This window comes from Electrophorus electricus, chromosome 19 (genome assembly GCF_041902795.1).
Source record: "Electrophorus electricus isolate QZ-2024a chromosome 19, ASM4190279v1, whole genome shotgun sequence".
Taxonomy (NCBI): domain Eukaryota; kingdom Metazoa; phylum Chordata; class Actinopteri; order Gymnotiformes; family Gymnotidae; genus Electrophorus; species Electrophorus electricus.
Genome location: NC_137515.1, coordinates 6,598,704 through 6,613,119, shown reverse-complemented (window position 1 = coordinate 6,613,119; position 14,416 = coordinate 6,598,704). Strand labels below are relative to the sequence as shown.

Below are 14,416 nucleotides of genomic sequence, written 5' to 3'. Positions count from 1 at the left end.
TGTGTTGGGCAAGTTAACACAGCTGGCAGTCTCCTGGAATACTTATGAAACACAACCCAACAAACCACCAACAAAAACATACCAATGCTTGGATACTCACCACCTACAAACACCACACAGCTGACCATATACTCCTCAGTTAAAAACACCACATACTTAAATGTTTATATGCAACTTGTTTAGGTGCAAGGGATTGGTCTGACTTATCTTGCTTTCTGTGAGAGTAAATGTTCTCCCTACTTCTTGAAACTATTTGAACTGAAATATGGCATGCACATCATTAAATTGCATCTTTTATGTGTTGAAGATAGTCAAGGATGCACTGCTTAACTTTTGAAAGCTTGCTTTTCAAACATTTTTGGGACATTTTGGTTGGGAAGGTGTTAATTTTAGAAATAAGACTTTTTAGAGAACTGTCAGCAAATGTGTATAGAGGTATACTGAAATAAAACTAAAACACAATTAAATATCTGCAATAATTTTAATAAAGCAGTTTAATCCCCAATAAACGTTTTATTGTAATTCAGGAGGTTGTGTACATCTTAATGTCTACTGCTAGTCCATTCTGGTCAAGGGGGGAAGGAAGTGAAAAAAAAAACAATATCACAATGGTCAGATATGTACCCACATTTATAAAATACATTTTGATTTTTGTCATTTAACAACTGGGAGAACCTACACTATCAATCATTAATTAAAACAGATGACTAGTTTCAACAAGCCTCAGAACTTCCCAGACCTACAGGGAAACACTGCAAGAAAGGGGAAAAAAAAACATATTCCCTTTTGATAAAAACAAGAAACAAAGATAGGACTTAATTCCTTGTCCAGTGTTGACTCTAAAATGGATGACTCTGTCTAGTAATGGGCTGCATTATGTGGCTTGAAAAAAGCTCAGGAAAGATGAGCTGTTTGAAAGGATTTTGTAGTGAGAAAAAGTAATCTGAGTTATTCAGGGGTCTCCAGGCTCCAACGGCTAATGTGGCCCCTAGTTAACAATAGGGACTTTATTTTGGGCCAAAATTCTCAGATTTTACTTCTTACTCTCCTCAATCTGTTCAACCTCACTGGATTCATCCACGACTTTCCCGTTGATCATGGTCTGGGTGACCACCTTCACAATCTTCCTAGTGCGAACGTCAGGTTCTTCTGCAGAGAGAGGGAATGATCAAGAGAGCAAAAGAGAGAACAAGCAAAAAAAAAGTGAGATCTGGGGAGAGACGGGTTTGATCCATAAGTTTCTTCTCACACACACACACACACACACACACACACACACACACACACACACACACACACACACACACACACACACACACACACACACACACACACACACACACGTGTATACGTTTTGCGTTGCCAGGGAGCTGCTGCTCTGTTTTGAGAGGTTGCTCTATTTACAGCTTTTAATCTGTCATTAGTGCCTAAGCATGGGCTGTGTTTGGAGCAGAGATGTGACTCCAGTTTCCTGAAGCACAGAGCAGGTCTTGCATCCTGATTCATGCAGTAGACCACAGTTTTACTAGTTATGAATGATTATGAATAAAATGATTATTAGCCTGAGCTATTCAAAATTCAGAATGTTCAGTCATATATTAAGCTGCTTCTGAAGGTCCTTTAAGATGAGGTCACCAGTATGAGTCACATGTCAATGTGAACCAGAGTGTATTTTGGGAGAAGAGAGAGAAAGCTGGGTGGGACTCAAGTGTAAGAGACTGGCCATTCATTAATCTCACAGCTCTTATCAAAGTGAAATGCTAAGGAGGATAAAGGGCACGCAAAATGGAACTGCAGGGTTTAAAGCCTGACGTGGTTTGATTAGTGTACACAGGGCAGGTGTGACAGTTCATGTTGACCATTGCAAATTTCTTGGGAAACGTGCATGTCTCAGCAGAAATACTTACTCTTGGGGGGTGGAGGAACTTCCTTAATACTGCAGGAGAAAAAGAAACACCAAATCACTATAAAAACAACGCAAAAAACAAAAAACAAAAACATGAATATGAAGCATCTCATTTAAGGGGCTAAGGGATAATGTGGGCCTATTGGACATTTAAAATACAAATGAACTCAGAGATTATATACAGATTCTATATGTAGAAATTTAGAAAAGAAAGAAACAGCTCCCCAAGTAGCTATAGAGCAGGAACGGAAATTACGTGGCCCGGCACTCACGTGTCCTCTCCTTCCAGCAGGCGCCTGTATGTGGCTATCTCCATCTCCAGGTTCTGTTTTATGCGTAGGAGCTGTTCGTACTCGGTCTTGTTGCGCTGCATGTCCAGCCGCAGCTGGGATAGGTCCTCCTCCAGCTGGTTGAGTGTAGCCTGCAAACGCTCCATCTCCTGGGCATACTTATGACCTGTCTCGCCCAGGTTACCCTCCAGGGCAGCGACCTGTGGGAGGGAGGGAGTCGTCAGTGCCTCTAAGTGTAACCAAGCATTGATGGTGCTACTACATATTTAGAGTGATGCAGGCTGAGAACTCAAAAAGTGATATTGTACTGTAATGCACTTTAATGAAATGTATCTGTGTGGCTTTCATTTCCAGGAATAGGATTTTATTATAAGAGTATTTGTGTGTACCTTTCCTTTGCTAGAGGACTGATTTTTGCTAGTGCATGATAAATGCTTAAGGGAAATAACACCACGGGAAAGAGATTTGTTTCAAAGAGACTCGAACAAGGCATGTAGCCTTATATGTTCCTTTATGTGAATAATTACATGTAAAGATAGATAATGCTGATATGAAGACAAGCGAGGGAATGTTTTTTGACAAGATTTGACAAGATAATTACACTTATTCTCGGAACAAATTGGGGGTGTGTGAACTTCAAAAGCATAGCAAACCTTACATTAATAGTAATGTCTAAACACATTCTGTAAACACCACAACGCACTATAAATAAAGATCAAGCAGGACTTGAGGTATAACACAAACACCCAGTCAGGTAGGCTGGGTGTGTGCTTGAATGATAACCAAAGGAATAATGAAGTTCCATCTGTCAGTAAAATGTTCTCATTTTCCCCACATGAAACCTGGACTGCTGATAAGTTAATCCTATGCAGAGTGACAAGAAGCATCCGAACCATAGCTACCAGCAGACAGAGACTCTTTGTGCCTTTAATATTGTGTTTCAGCATCTTTACAAAAACACTCACTACTGGGATACAGCAAGGATGGAATTCATATATCCAGCATAGATAGAAACCGTACCTGAGAGAAAAGGAGTGTGTGTATGTTTGTGTGTGTTTTCTGTCATGTTCCCAGAGCAGTGAACTCAGTATCTGTGTCAGAGACAGTGTTAGCACAATAATCACTGTAGGAGAAACCCAGGTGCTCAGACTTGACCAGTGCTGCAGCAGCTACGAAACAAACCCGTATGTGACCAGATGACTTCTCTTATTTACACTAGAGTGATCTGTTTACAGTAACTAGAAGATTGGAATTGAGGAGCTTGAGCCAGTGCAGCTAAGAGAGGCAAATCTGGATTCCAAGCCATGAAACTCAAGCTCTGGTAAGAAAGTCGGTGGCTGATAGAAGGGGTGATACTAAGAGATTACTCACTCTGTGAGTACAAACATGAGCCATGGCAACAGCACTTACTCCAGTTTGTAACTGAACTTCTCTGAATCACTGGCCGATTTTGTATGTTTATGAGTGTGTCTGTGTGTGTTCCTCCCACTGTAGACCACTGAAACTAGGACACAGTAGAAGACACAGGGGACTCGTTCAGTACCACCACATAAAGGCCAGCGTTTTAAATTCCCCCACTTGGCTGCAACACTGTAAGCATTGTGTGATGCTCTAAAAGTTCACTCTGGAAACAGGAGCAGTGTTTCAAGGTCCCATCACCCCCCACACTGCCCCTTGGCAATGGTTCTGACCTGTTTGTGGAGGCTCTCGAGCTCCACCTCCAGGGTCTGAAGGAAGCGCTGTCTCTCGGTGAGCTCGCTCCGAGCACCACGCAGGGCTTCGTTGCTCTCACGCACCTCCGTCTGCACCCCATCCAGCTGCAACACCAATACAGTAGCATTAGCCAAATAGCTGCACCGCTATACACACGTGAAACTACCAGACCATGTTATCGCTTAATAAAATAAACTGCTATGTTACTGTAGGAAAAAAAAAAAGATATAAATATATAGTGCAATTCTAATATGTAGCCAAGAACTGTTATAGATGCATATCAGTGTACAGTTCCACTGTGTCATATCAGTTACATTTTTAAAAGCGGATGTAGAAATACTCAAGTGAAAACATGATGCAACTGAATGAAATTCTAATAGTGAACTAATGATGATGAGAAAACAATTACAACTGTGAAACATATCACTGATGTAAACATGATACCGACATAAAACTCACAACGGACACATTGTAACACATTGCCCACAATTGTCTGTGGGAATGGATCAGGTCAGTTTGGTGGGTACTGTAGGCATAAATATTTAATTTATTTAGTTCTTTATGGACGACCGTATGGTGACCCTGCTTTCCTGAGGACAGAGACCTTCTTGCGGTACCAGTTCTCAGCTTCCTCTTTGTTTTTCTGGACGATGCCCTCATACTGTGAGCGCAGTTCAGACAGCACAGAGCCCAGTTCAGGGCCGCGGGCTGCATCCACCTCCACACTGACCCCCTCCTGGCCTATGCGCGCACGCAGGCTATCCATCTCCTACAGAGAGGGGGAGTGAGAGAAAAATGAAATGAAGAAAGAAGCAAATGAATGTGTGGTGGGTGCTTTTCCTTTGCTTTTAATAGTATTTGAGTATGTTAAGTGTGGGTAAATTTAGTGTTTAGTCAGCAGGGTGTGGTCTGTGTATATGAACACAACTGTATATGAAACAATCTTAAGAACCTGATACCACATGGTGGTGTAGGGTAGATTGAAACCCCTTCATTATTAACTTGTCCTCCATGAATATTTGACGGCAGTCTTGCATTACCTGCTGCTGTCTCTAGCAACCATATATGCGCTTGCTCATCTACACACAACTTTGTATGCTACTAACATGGAACCTGTTCCTTGCCTCCAAAATGAAGTTGTGTATGTGCAAGAGCGTTAGCATGCTGGTCTTAATGCTTTTGCATAACTTGGTAAAATAGAAACGTCTGAACATTTAACATGAGTTATATGCACTATATACTCAAAGCATATAAGCACGCTCAAGCACGATCTAAGCTCTTTTGTTTTGTGTCTTACAATATATTTGGCAAAGTTAAGATGTTTTCTAAAGAGCACAGTACTCAGCAAATCAACTCTGTAATCAGGTTGCATCTGGAAGGAGAAACGTATGAAAGATATCAAGTTTCTGAGGACAAAAAGGACTACATTAATTGGATTTCAAAGACCCTGTCTGTCACAGTCAAGGAAGGCCACTTATAGAGACATGTTATATCACTCAAATACATGACTGACCAACGCTCTGATTCAAGTGTCTAAAACTTGTGGATTAAATGGTTATTTTGCTCCTAATCATTTATTTTGACGAATGCAAACATGGCCAACACTAGATGAAAGTTAGTGGCTACCAAGTAACATCACAAAAATAAACACAGTATATGATGAGAAGATAAAGTGTAACATTTATTAGCACTATTCTGCTACTCAATCAGTAAAACTACAACTGTTTAGCCGTTGCAACATATATAATGTGTTTGCGTGGCTTCCTAGAAGAAGATGCCTGGGCCTTAGAATACACTAACTTCTCTTTAGTTACATACACCAGCCATTCCATCCACTAGTACTTACCTCCTCGTGGTTCTTCTTGAGGAAGTAGAGTTCCTCCTTCAGGCTGTCCAGGTCTCCACGCAGTGTGGAAATGATCTGGTCATGGTCTGTCTTGGCCTTTTTCAGAGCCACACAGTCCCTTTCAACGGACTGACACATAGCACTTTCTGCTTCCCATCTGAAACATGCACAAGGTTCCCAGGTTTCTCCTCTGTTACTAGATGTATATGATTTGAAACACACAGCATGGCTAAGCCTGCTCCATGCTCACGCCTGTAATAACAGACCTACCATATACCACATGAAACATTTATTTCCCATCCTGACCTAATAAATCTGAGTTCACTGTTCAGCGTTTCCTGAACAACATGCTTAGCTGGACCAGTGTTCTAGATTGGGGTTGGGACTGAACTTTGCAAATACTAGAGCAGGGTTTAAGGAAATGGTCCAGTCTGGTTTGAGTCCAGGGACATTTCCATTTACTCACTTGATTCTGAAGTCATCTGCAGCCAGCTTGGCATTATCAATCTCTAACATGATGCGGGCATTCTCTAGAGTTTTCTTCCTGACCTGAATGGCATTGTCAAACAAAATATATCATTGCATTGCGCACAAGGATAGCTATCATACCACAGTGTGATGTCATATCTTTTAAAATCTCACTTTGATTAGTGTTCTAGCAATGTTGCCTGTTCTTTTTAGCTATTGCATTCTTTATATGTTAAAGAATAACCATTTGTTCTTGATTAGTCTACTGAATACTGGATAATCATTAATGGTGTGCTGTTGAACTTCCTGAAAATTCATACTGGCTGAATTAAAGTCTTTAAGGCAAGATAACCCCAGATACCTTCAAAAATATAATTGAGTAATATGATCAATTTTTGATCACACAACTCAATTAAGAGACTGCTATATACACAGGATATCTAGAAGTAGGTGTATTTTAGAAATGCTGCGAGGTTTCCGCCAAAAGTGCTGTACACGATTCTGCTTTAACCAAGTAAAGCATTCATTTGTGTTCAAACATCTGTTCAAACCACAGATTCTTCTTTCATGTCTTAGCACAGTTTGCAGTATTAACTAATTAGGAAATTAAATTCTACAAGTTGGCAGTCCTTCCTGCCTAAGTGCTACGGGTGAATATCTTTGGAGGGAGAGGCTTTGGAGAAGTTTGGATGGGGGGCATGGGACTGAAGAGAGGGCTGGACTCTCTTTTATGGGCAACTGCAACATCCATTACAGAAGTTTTAATGTGAGTCATGAAAGTGAGTCAGTTTTAACTCATTAGTAGAACTGGCTAAAACCAACCGAACTGGTTAAAAATAATATCCTCTGATAATACCTCTTGCTCCAGAGTGTGTGCATGGGCCAGCATGGATTCTATGTCATGCCCTTTGGGCACTCGTTCCAACATTAGCTGTTTAATGCGGAGCTCCAGATCAGCATTGGACTTCTCCAGAGAGCGCACTTTCTCCAGGTACGTAGCCAGTCGGTTGTTGAGGCTTTGCATTGCTTCCTTCTCATTGGTGCTGTTGCCCAGGCCATTGAGTGATAGGCCACTCAGGCTATTCAGGTCAGTCATACTCATTGAGACAGACCGAGAGAGGGGCTTGGCTGCAACAAATGAGACGGCAACTTTGGACCGGCCACGCCCACTATCTCTCAAAGACAGGTTGGAGAAAGAGGTTTGCCTCCCAAATGAATAACTCCGCATAGAGGCACTGGACGCCATGATGTCTGTGGACATAGAATGATGGAAAATGTTGTTCATGACATTGAATGGCAGACATAACAACTTACTTTTTTTCTAAGGTTATTGACCAAAACCACTGCTTCAAGAATATATTCCTTTATCTCTGACCAACTGTTTCATACTCTGAGGTTAGAAGTAAACATATAGTTTCAAAAATAATGCTATTTTCATGCAGTAAAAGTGTATAAATGTTTTCATTTTAGATAAGTATCAAAATATCAAAACAGTGATGCAATGATAGAATTTGTAAATGTAAAAAACCTGGACAGTGATATATGATTAGAAATGCATTTCTCTTTCAAACCTCAGGAATAACAGTAACATTGAAAATCTTTAAATAAGAATGATTTATACTCCTTATCTTATAAAAACATCACACATCTCCCTTCAAGACAAAGACTTTGATAAAAACCCACAACCAGTAATAAGACTGAAAAGTTCTATGAATCAACAAACTTTTCATGTACTGGCTTTTGCAGTTGAATGTACCTGCTATCAGGAGAGAAACTCTTCCCAGCTATGTTCTGCGTAAGAGGAGTAAACACACCAGTAATTTCACACCTCTCTAATCCATCTCAAGTCTTACTTTTAGTCTGCCTGCTGTGGTTGTTTTATCACTCCAACTAAATGTTACCACTGACCTGAATTTAGGCAACTTTTCATTCATTTGACAAAAAAATAAATAAAATTTAAATGGTGTGATATCAGTATAGAAATGCAACTTCCACAAACGTGTAGAAATCATTTCTAGTTTAAAAAAATTGAACTCAAGAAAATTATCTGAGCTCATTTGATCATACAACAAATAATTTTTTTCTTTAACAAAGGTTCATTAAAGAGATAAGGTGCCAGTGGGGCAGGTATTGTGCTGTGTTGGCATATCAAACAATCAGCTTAGGTACCCTCCTCTGATGCCAGATAAGTTGTCAAGGAAACAATGCTTTTCTTGTTGTTTAACCCAGATATAGTTACTCAAAATATGAAAGCACAATTAACTAGATAATTAGTAAACCCACATTCACTTGGTCTCACTTCAAATAAACTAAGGTCCTGTAAGATTTTGAGCTTCTGTTTTGTCATGTCAGAACATCTACACAATATCTATCAACTTAAACGAATGTTAGGAGATGATACAATAGAAAAAAAATCAAGCAGTCCAATAAAATAACATCAAGCAAACCTTTGGTGCTGAAGGCAGTAGTAGAGGAGAAGAACACGATGCTCCACTCGTGAGCTAACAGTGCATATATATTTATATATACAAAGTAGGAGGGAGGGAACAGCATACCTGGATACCTGTGGGAGGAGTAGAGTCCCTCTGCCTCCCTCCCTCCCTCTCAGCTCCTATGCCTCCTTCTTGCCTTGACTCTCTGTTCCTCTGTAACTCTCTCACTGTCTCTGTCTCTTTGCAACTCTCTCTCTCTATAACTCTCTCTGTGTGTCTTTCTCTGTCTCTCTGCAACTCTCTCTCTGTATCTCTTTGACACCAAATGACACTGAAGTCAGTCATTTCACTGGGTCAATGGTAACCTGAGACACCAATCTCCGCAGCAATTAAATATTCAACAGTCCAGCATGGACAAAAGGAAATGGGTGATCCTACAATAGCAGGCTTGATTAACCTGGAACATCAAGAACTACAGGCAAGCAGAATTAGATGAAACAGTTTTGTTTTTACAGCACATTTCTTATTTTTCACAAAACCATGGTTGGGGGATAATTACCCAATGCATCATCCAGTTCTCAAATACTCTATAATCGAAAAATATGGGCATATATGATATAGAGAGTTCATAAAATGTTTTATGCATAAGGAGACAGCATCATAGAAGAGAATAAAATAGTCCCAACTGAAGATTTATATCAAACCAACACAACCAACATCAATCACTTGCCTACATCTTTTGCCTTCTTTTGTTAATGTATGAAACATTGCTTGCAAATTCATCAATTTATCAGAAAACCTCAGAGCATCTTGTGACACAAGCAAAGACCACATGTCAAAAAGCTAAAACTGGACTGCTAGGAGACAGAGCGAGGAGATGCATGAGAAGAGACAGTAGCTGTTTGTTAAGAGTCCGAGTTTCTATGGCAGAATGTGGAGAAGGCTGTGCACAATGCTCTCGTTCTCCGTGTGGATCTGTTGGTGCCAGACTGGGTTACAACTCTCAGGTTAATTGCTTCCACACCCCTGTGAGTCTTTTGTAAAGGCATAATGTGAGCTTATAGGAAACTTTACATCCACCGTATGCTAGATCCTCCATTGGGGGTTTGGTATATGCATGCATGTAAATGTCTGTGTCTGAAACTTTCTCAGAATAGGGATTGTTTAAAGTGTACTATGCTATTTATTTATATACCATATTTATATTTAAATCTGTGTCTTAGCTAACCAACTAATTAATTACTGTTAAGATCTATGAATTATATATAACCCCTACATAGCCGTTCTCAAATTGACTGTCTGTCTGTCCCCTGTACAAAAACCTCCATTGTACCTTCTTTTTGGTGCAAGGTAGTTCTGTTTAAATCACATTTCCCACACAGATTTCACACTGCTGTGATAAGGTCATGCTTCATACTAGTGCCCTGTGCAGGTGTTTGCCTGGAAGACTTTGGAGAGCTCTCACAACAGCCCAACCAGAGACATCCCACAGTCTACAGCTACTGACCTCACCAAAACAGTAAAGGCACCAGGAATCTGTTTTTTTTTTAAAACAAACTTTGACAATACATCAACATCTTTAATAATACACTGATTGCTTTGTTTTTCTAAAAAGTGAGTCTATTTATGCATCCCTTCCTTTGTTTTAAGTCTGTATCTTTCCATAGTTTGAGCCTGCCTGGGGTGGTTAAAGTGGCAGACTGTACAAGGCTGATACACTCACTACTCAGATCAGTAGACTCATTAGATCAGTAGATCAGTAGTTCCCTGTGAAAATGCAACTCGTTTCAGGTCAGAGAATCCACTTTATGTAGAAGTCATGTAATTTAATCAGCAGCATTAAATTGTGTCAGTGTTCAGTTTGTCTTATTATAAATATGTTGTGTAACACAGAATGCAACCAGATATAAAGTGAAAGTAGCATAGACATTCAAAGAAAAAGGGAGGGTGTAATTTTATAGAAGCTATACAGTAATCATGTTCCTGTAAACAAAGAAATTTACTACAAAAAAAGTACATTCAGTTTTCTGAAGCAGGGGGTCACAATGGTCAGTTAAAACAGTGATTCTTAAGTGATACGAAATCTTCTAGTTAAAGTATGTAAAGGCTACTCCCGGTGACACGAAAATACCTTGGGAAATGAATGTGTTTTGCTACGCGCAGTCTTTACCTTCGCAGCTCCTTTAACTCAGTCTCCTATGATGACATATGCAAATAGCTCGACGCCTCATTTTACCTAACTTCTCTACATATTTGCATATAACAAAAGTGCATGTTCTCACCTTTACATATTGCCAAATACGAATATGTGGGTGGAGTATCGGTGACTTGGTTCAAATTTAGGCAGGCATCACACAAATAGGTCGACTAGTACTGAAACAACAGGATATAAAAACAAACGTAATTTGTGTAGTTAATGAACTATGTAACTATACGGATGTTTTTCAGCTAATTTAAAGGTTTGTTCGTAACGGACCAAACACAGCAGGTGTTAGCACAAATACGACCCTAAACACCGCGTGAGAGCACAGAGTGGAGGTAGTGACAATGAGCAGATTGTAAACGTGTAGCAATGCGGAGGTAAAATGCCTCAACATTCAGTGCATTCTTAATGCATTTTGCCAGCTGAATTTTCAACTGGTAAAACTACCACCCCATATACCAAAACTTTGTATAATTTTCTGTTTTGGCCAAAGGAACCGAACTGCAAATATAAACGTGCCCTGTGAGACGTGAGGGGACAGGACAACTAAATGAAGTCAAACTGAAAACGCCACAGTGTGTAGTGTTATGCTCTATAAATAACAGACAGGTTTAAAGCAAGATGAACACAAATAACACATGGATAACTTGTCGTTTAAAGCTTTTTAACCGCATCTGTATTTTTCAGGGCGACACTACTATCTAGCGGACGACATATAATAATGCATCTCATAACTCCTGTGTTATTTTCGTTTTCAGCAGTGTCAGATTATTTGAATATAAAATGTCACTGTTTGAATATAAACATTTAAATGTTATTTAAAAATTAAAGTAAAAATAAATAAATAAAATTTTAAATAAACGTATATTAGCTTCAAAAGAAGGACACGCTAATACATATGATAACATTTCCAATAACACTTTCTAATAATACAAAATGTCAGTCTTATTCCAGATGTTTGCAGAGATCACTATTACTTCCTAATTCCTAGTACTATTCCTGGTGTTTTTGTTTATTTTAAAATTATGACCTTACATTTCCAACAGAAGACTGCAGGGGGCATTAGTAAGCTTCCTACAGGTGCCAGATGCTGGCCTTCCCATCTCCGCCACACCATTTAAACAAATCACACGAGGCTTTACGATCTCAGAACCTCACCACATTAAGATACTGTGGTGAATATTGTAAACTGCAAAATATGTGGTACTTATTTACGCAACTTTGGTGTGCTGTGTCTGTAGTTTAAGTAAAACTATGCCTGAAAAAATCAATAGGTTAAAATTTAAGAAGTTGAATGAAAGGAAAGCCCTGTTAGCAAGTTCAACTCTGGACATTCTGCAGATTGCCTTAGTACCTATAAATTGTGATAATGCAAAATGTAAAAGTTTAAATGGATTAATAAATTAGTATTGAAGGTCAGTGGAATCATCTAATTAGATAGTGGGTCCAAACACCAAGGGCAATGCCTGGATACAGCCTGTGACCCCACTTGACCTTTGCTGACTTCTGTCATGTCAGATTAACTCTAACACACCCCTATAGTCGCCACTTGCACACCCTCTTTCCCTCTTTCCCCCTTCCCCAAGACCCCTCCTTTTCAGGGGTTCAGAGATCATTACACCATGCATTCTTTTGAATATTTACATGTCGTATTCTGTTTTAATGCAAATGTAGCCCTTTTGTAAATCATTCACTCAGAATTAACTTGAAAATAATCTATTTTGGATTTACAAACAAATAAAGCATTGCAATCTGGAGCACTACTCAATGCTTCCAAAAATGTCACCATGCAAGATGTATTAAAAATGGAAAGTCCTAACCCCATGCTTTAAATGAATGATGGCTTGACAAAAAAAAAAAAAAAAAGGCTTAGTTGTCTTTTGCCCTCGGCATCACCCTCTCTCCCTTTCTCTTGGTCTGTCCGGGTCTCAGAATCTTGCCAGCTCATTGCCAATCTGTAGCAGTTACTTGCATTTTATCCTTATCTCCCTCTCCTTTATCTAAAGTCATTCTTTCCTGTTTGAGCAGCTGTGATGGGCACTGTGCCCATGCAGATGCCGCCAGGGTGTTTACTGTTTGTGCTCCAAAATGCACCAAGTGACCACTTAGTGGAATTAGGCTGCAGATAGCTGGGGCCTATCTGACAGGAAGTACAGGCTGCCTCGCATGGCCTCAGCTGAGTGAAATGTCTTGCGATTTGAATTGCAGCCAGCAAGCAGACTTGATCTGTGCTGCTCAGGCCTCTGACTATGGCAGGTCCAAGCCGATGGTACTGACCACCAGGGACACAACTGCAGGCAGAATCAGACAGATGTGCGCCACACTGGAGGTCAGCACCTGCATGCATCTTTCTTCTAGCCTCCACCACCTTCACCAGCCGCTCCTTTTTAAAAGAGGTTTGTGTTTCCTCTCCCCAGAACATAGGTTGCTTTTGTGCCTCAAAAGCAACAAGGCCACTTAAATGCTCAATGGATCTGTTTGAGTGGTGAGTAAGAGATCAGTATCTCATGTGGAGAGAGTGTGTGAGTGTGTGTGTGTGTGTGTGAACACTGTGAGCTGTGCTCCGGGGCTCACAGCTGCCTCTCAGCCCTCTGCTCAGCATGATTTTGGATCTTTGGAACAAGCGACATGAGCTATGGGCATTAAACCCAGTCTAAGTGTTGGCAAAAAAGCAGCTGGGTAAAATGAAGGGAATGATTCAAAAGCAACTTAAGAACATATGAAATGCGAGGTTAAAGCATGTTTGTATTTAGAAAAAACAGGAAGTTCAAAACACTTGAAAAGTTATTTGTATAGATTCAATTAGTGTCTACCATAAGAAAATATTTCTGTTTTAGGGTTCTGTTATGAAAAGAGGTGCTGAACTTGGTCTCAAGAAGGTGTCAGGCTCTGAAGGTATTCAGTGTAAACCTACATATCACCACTGTTGAAAGGTTATCCACTCCTTAACAAATACTGGTGAAAATCAACTGGTCTCACCTGGAACAAATAGGCTACTTACTAACAGTTAGGCTGATCTCAAAATACCCTTCATAAGGATAGACCTTTTTGTAATAGATTCATTGGACTAAGATTTCAGAAGACAGACGACAGTGGTTTCTCCCAGAACAAGAGCTTCACACATACATTTTTAGTGCAGCTTTTTTGTCTTATTATAGCATTTCACCCTGAATCTTATTAATCTTTATTCTTCCATCTTACCTGAAGTTAGCTGTCTTCTTGGCTGCATTTTCCACTGTTCAGCAGGCACTCCAATGTACTTTGTGTATTATGGTCTTACATAAAAAATCTTACTACATGAACATTTTTTGCCTTTAATGACATACAGATGATACACACATATTCACACTCAGAGAGAAAGACAAAGCAAGAGAGAGAGGGAGAGAGGTACACTCTTTCTTCTATCTAGACTAAAAGCAAACCACAATAAAGGCATTTGATTGGGAAAGTATATATGACTCTTAATAATAGTGATTGGAAATAAGACAAACAATGGCCTTCCCACTGGCACAACAAGCCAATTAGTTTTTGCATCTGTCCAGCTGTAATGATTCTGAA

The 14,416-nt window shown here is 39.8% G+C and overlaps 1 protein-coding gene and 1 long non-coding RNA gene across 4 annotated transcripts; one reads left to right on the top strand and one right to left on the bottom strand.

Moving 5' to 3' along the window:
- Window positions 1-493: 493 nt before the first annotated feature.
- On the bottom strand, window positions 494-11,143 carry si:ch211-243g18.2 (keratin, type I cytoskeletal 18). 3 transcript variants are annotated; one of them, XM_027007752.3, is made up of 9 exons: window positions 10,938-11,143; window positions 7,080-7,474; window positions 6,222-6,304; window positions 5,756-5,912; window positions 4,514-4,678; window positions 3,888-4,013; window positions 2,179-2,396; window positions 1,908-1,936; window positions 494-1,149 (listed from the first exon to the last, which is right to left on the bottom strand). In XM_027007752.3, the coding sequence occupies exons 2-9, from the start codon at window positions 7,467-7,469 to the stop codon at window positions 1,034-1,036; spliced, it is 1,284 nt and encodes a 427-aa protein (XP_026863553.2). In that variant the 5' UTR covers window positions 7,470-7,474; window positions 10,938-11,143; the 3' UTR covers window positions 494-1,033. The 3 variants fall into 3 exon arrangements, with proteins under 3 accessions (XP_026863553.2, XP_026863536.2, XP_026863544.3); XM_027007735.3 differs by lacking the exon at window positions 10,938-11,143 and adding an exon at window positions 8,779-8,910; XM_027007743.3 differs by lacking the exon at window positions 10,938-11,143 and adding an exon at window positions 8,671-8,880.
- Window positions 9,558-10,243, top strand: LOC145652429 (uncharacterized). The gene is made up of 2 exons (XR_014118739.1): window positions 9,558-9,683; window positions 10,088-10,243. It is a non-coding gene; the product is annotated as an uncharacterized LOC145652429 (long non-coding RNA).
- Window positions 11,144-14,416: the final 3,273 nt, after the last annotated feature.